This window comes from Coregonus clupeaformis, unplaced genomic scaffold, assembly GCF_020615455.1.
Source record: "Coregonus clupeaformis isolate EN_2021a unplaced genomic scaffold, ASM2061545v1 scaf2438, whole genome shotgun sequence".
In the NCBI taxonomy this organism is placed as follows: Eukaryota; Metazoa; Chordata; class Actinopteri; order Salmoniformes; family Salmonidae; genus Coregonus; species Coregonus clupeaformis.
Genome location: NW_025535892.1, coordinates 10,331 through 15,065, shown reverse-complemented (window position 1 = coordinate 15,065; position 4,735 = coordinate 10,331). Strand labels below are relative to the sequence as shown.

Below are 4,735 nucleotides of genomic sequence, written 5' to 3'. Positions count from 1 at the left end.
TGATCGGTAAAACCTGCATAATCATTCCATTGTCATACATTTTATCTTCAACCTGTAGTCTACAGAAAAGGTCACATACTCTTTCTACCACATCCTAAATCTGCTGCATGATTTATGTTAGATACGTTTTTTGACTGAATGTTGTTTGGAGCGCTGCAGAGATGCGTCACTCCAACAGCACACTGGAGAGGCGCGCTGGGAATGGACAAGCAAACTATTTTGCGCCCCTGCCTTTGACAAAGTGGGCACTGCTTATCAAAGGGCGGCATCAGCGTTCACCTAAAAAGCCCATAGGCCACTGGTTGAGAGAAATTGTCATTGTTTTGGGGCAGAATTATGTGTGGTTTTATGTGTTGTTGTTGGAGGTGCGTCTTGGTCAGTTTAGTTCAGAAAATGCCGCCTTCGTCAATCTGCCCATAGGCTGCGGCCTAATCCTGCCTAATGAGCCGGCCGTGTGTCCCACTCATACATTTCCAACCCCTGTTAGGCTAAATTATAGAGAAAATTAACAAAATATCAGTGTTCACCATTATGTTAGCTCAGCCAAATTTAGGCTCCAAATTTCCACTCTGTTAGGTTCCACCCTGTATGGAGTATGCACCTAACAGGTTGGAAAATGCACCAAAAAATGTACGTGCCTGAGCTTGACCAATATGAATCTTTTTCTGATAGAAAAATAAAAAAATAGAAAATATATAATCAGCTGGCTTAAAACGCTACAGGTTGAGAGCCAAGTTGAAGCAAAGCTTCCTGGATTCTCCTGGGCATGTAAGTGGGTCCTGAGGAAGGTTAAGAACATGATGCCTAAACATAGAGAACAATTAAGGCGACAAACAGCATGACATCTGATATGACTCTGCTTTACATGGCTCTTCCGTGATGCAGGGCTTGTAACCAATCTGTGTTAGCCCTCAAGGCTGTTGAAATGTGTGATAAATAGGCCTGCAGGTTTAACACTTGTTATAAGAATGTGTGAGCCTTCATAATGCCTTAAGGTTTACAATTGGCTTCCTCAAATATTTGTGCAAAAAGATTGTGCATAAGTGTGATGCTGCTGACTGAAGAACTTTTCAACTTTAAGCTCTGCAAGTGAGTACTGTAAAATGCATTATTGTTCAACGTAATTTGTGAAAGGTGTGGGAAATAGCTTTTCATCAGAGAGGCATTTGATTGATTGCATGGAGTATCTCTATAATTCATGTTTCTATAAATTTTTCAGACGAAAGCCCTTGCTGGATGTCATTTAAAGTAACAGTACAGTGAAAATCTCACTTTTAAAAGTTCCTATTCTATTAACTCATACCCAAATAATGTTGTTGACTCATCCATAAATTTGGAGAAAAAACACTTCAAAACCCCATTTCAAACTTGTATCGCAAACAGACAGTTTAAAAATATTGATGAGGATGCTGGCCAATCAGTGTTGTACTCGCATTAATATTTGTAATGACCGTATACGTCCACACCATTCTGTTGTTGGGGTACGCCACACCATTCACAGAGAAGCTGCTTTTTAACATACTTAATTAAAACATTTTGGAAGGAAAACTATTTAACTAATATTTTAATTAATTATAAGTCATATTTCATAGAAATCTGGAAACACTGGACAGTTACTTTAAGCCACCTACCAAACAATCAAGATTCTTTACAGAAAACTGAGATTCTAAATAAAAAGGTAGCTAAAATGCCAACATGAGTTCCTAGACATTGTAATTAAATGCTTTATAATTTCAAAAATATATACTACTATATGTTAATCAGTAAAACATTTAATTTGATATATTTATAGAGTTATGTTAGAGGTGTCAAAGAAGGGTTGGAGTTGTAATCTCTATAAATTGAGGTTGATTTTTGCCTGGCCAAAAGTTTACAAAAACAAACATTCAACATTCTCAACATTTTGGAATAAAATAGCAAAAGGTTTACATTTGTACGTGATAGAAAATGTACTGCAATTTAAGAATGACACATACACTATTATAAACCGAATCATACGAGCCCTGGATGCTGATTGGCTGAAAGCCGTGGTATATGAGACAATATACCACGGGTATGATGCAAAACGACTTACTTACTGTTCTAATTACATTGGTAACCTGTTTATAATAGCAACAAGCCACCTTGGGGGTTTGTGGTAAAGGGCAATTATACCACAGCTAAGGGCTGTATCCAGGCACTCAACGTTGTGTGGTGAATAAGAACAGTCCTTAGCCATGGTAAATTGGCCATATACCACACTCCCTCTGGCCTTATTGCTTAATTATAATACATGTTCCCAAAAACATTATTTCAGAACATAATCATTCCAACAACTTGATCATCCATGTATATGCTTGTGTTGTGACTAGTTTGAAAAAGAAATAGCAAGAGGCTGGCAGCATAGCATTGTCTTGACAACAGAACATCCATCTTCTCACTTTGGAATCTGGATACTGGCTGCTTGGTCAGTAGCTCAGGTCCAAAACTCCTTTGGTCTAAAGATGCACAAAAAGACCACATGAGTGGAAGATCGGAAGACATAACCCCCATATTTTCATATTAATTAATACATTCTACTCAATAGTGTTTCAAGTAACAAGCACAAGTGATCATCGCTATACTCTTTAGTTGTCTGAACAGTGACTAAAGGGTATGTCGAACGGTTTCTTGTACTCACTTGCAGGCCTTAATGTTAACGCAGATGGTCCTCACGTCATCGCTTGTGCTAAGCTCCTCAATCAGCACCCACAAGTGTTTTTTCACCAGGACTTTACACAAAGATTTTAGGAAGCCAACATTATCGCAAACGGACAATAGTGTCTGCTTTAGCTCCTCCTATTGACGAGAAATCATCATCAACATCAGTTGACATTTTCAGAGAAATATCACAGTAAATAGTAAATAGTGCAATTTCATGAAGAGACACTCTTATGGATTGTAATGCTATGGTAGCTACCGGGCTAGAGGAAGTGGGGATGGATTCCTTCACTTTGTTCAGTGCCCACTTACACACCCAGCAGGTTCCCTTTAGCTGTTGCTCCTTTGGAAAGCACAAACAGACAAGAAAGGACATGTTAGAACAATTATAATCATCTGTCGCTGTGCCCCTTGAGCTAGGCACTTAACCCTAATTGCTTCAGGGACTCTGTACAATGGTGATCCTGGCCGTGACCCCACTCCCTGCGGGTGTCTCGGGGTACTTGGGATATGCAAAAAAACACATTTCCATTACATAATTTATTTAACAAGACAAATATAAGCAACCCCCCAAATTATTATTATTACTTAAATTATGGTGTGATGTATTCAGTGTTATGGTTGAAGTACATTTGAATATGTATTGTCAGGTTGGACAGTAGTTTCTTCAGTCAATGTATGTCTTTAGTTATATTTACGGCTATGGTTAAGTTCTGTTAAACAGTAGGAGGTTGAGTATTCCAATAGGAAGTTGCAGAAATGTCTACACTTTCTCTTAGTTCATAACATTTTGACCATAGCATACTATTACCATGTGCTTTTCCGGCTGTGCTTCCACTACTTCCTGGTCATCAGGGTCAACCTCTTGGCATTGCCCATGGATCTCCCAAACTGTGAAGAAAAAATGATACAACAGTCACTCCCATGATGGGTCCTTTACTTGAATTGTACTGAAACCAAAGGTGAACTTGGAGTTGATTTAGGCCCCCCTACCCACAGTTCCCCTTGCACCCTGACCCAATGTATGTGCTGCATATACAGTAGTTACTACTTGAGTTAACAAATGAAATCTCACCTGAACAAGCCAGCAGACAGAGGGCAAGGAGGACCAGAGATGTCTTCATGATTTGCGGTGGTAGAGATGTGAAGAGTAAAGTCGTGTTGGGGTTTGGTAAAGAGACTTAGGAATCAGACAAGCCCTTTTATACATAGAGGCCCCTCTATCTACAGCCCCCTGTACAAACCCCACCTACGACCTATTGATAGTACATCTTACATTGACCACAACACACAAACCTTACAAGCAGGATGTTACTTGGAAGGATGTCATATTTTCTAGTGGTTTAGTATATACTGATGAGGAGTAATCTTCATATAACCTTTTTCCATCTATCCAAAGTCTGATCTTCATTTTAATTTCATTTTAATTAGTCAATTACAGATTAAGCCATGTACTGTATGTCATGGAAAGAGCAGGTGTTCTTAATGTTTTGTATACTCAGTGTATGTTTCCAGCAGAATACACCACACTGACATATTGATTCCAACTTGTTCAGCTAGCTTACAAGTGGCACATTTAGGGCTATATCTACTAAGCTAACATGGAGTTGTTTTATGATAGTAATAATATGGACCATTAGCTATTTAATTTGTATTTTAGGATACCTGTAGGTATATTAAAAACATTTACAAATTATTTGATGAAGAATTACATTTGCCCTTACTTCTATTAGCCCATAGAAGCGCATTGTATTACACAAAATACATGGCAAAATAAATAAAAATGAAGTTTGTTTTGAAGTGTCTGAAATGTATCTGAGAGATATAGGAAAGCTCAGGATAACATCAAGGACAAAATTTTTTTCTTATTGTTGTTTGTGGATCACTCCCGAGAGAACGCGTTTCCACTGATCCAGAGTCCAATGGCGGCGAGCTTTACACCACTCCAGCCAATGCTTGGCATTGTGCATGGTGATCTTAGCCTTGTGTGCGGCTGCTGGCCATGGAAACCCATTTCTGAAGTGCCCGATGAACAGTTATTGTGCTGACATTGCTT

At 38.8% G+C, this 4,735-nt stretch overlaps 1 protein-coding gene across 1 annotated transcript; it reads right to left on the bottom strand.

Annotated features, from left to right (window-relative positions):
• Positions 1–2,655: 2,655 nt before the first annotated feature.
• LOC123488737 (antimicrobial peptide NK-lysin-like) lies at positions 2,656–3,839 on the bottom strand. Its single transcript, XM_045219530.1, has 4 exons — positions 3,755–3,839; positions 3,491–3,570; positions 2,939–3,022; positions 2,656–2,817 (listed from the first exon to the last, which is right to left on the bottom strand). Exons 1-4 carry the CDS (start codon positions 3,801–3,803, stop codon positions 2,656–2,658), a joined length of 375 nt encoding a protein of 124 aa, XP_045075465.1. The 5' UTR covers positions 3,804–3,839.
• Positions 3,840–4,735: the final 896 nt, after the last annotated feature.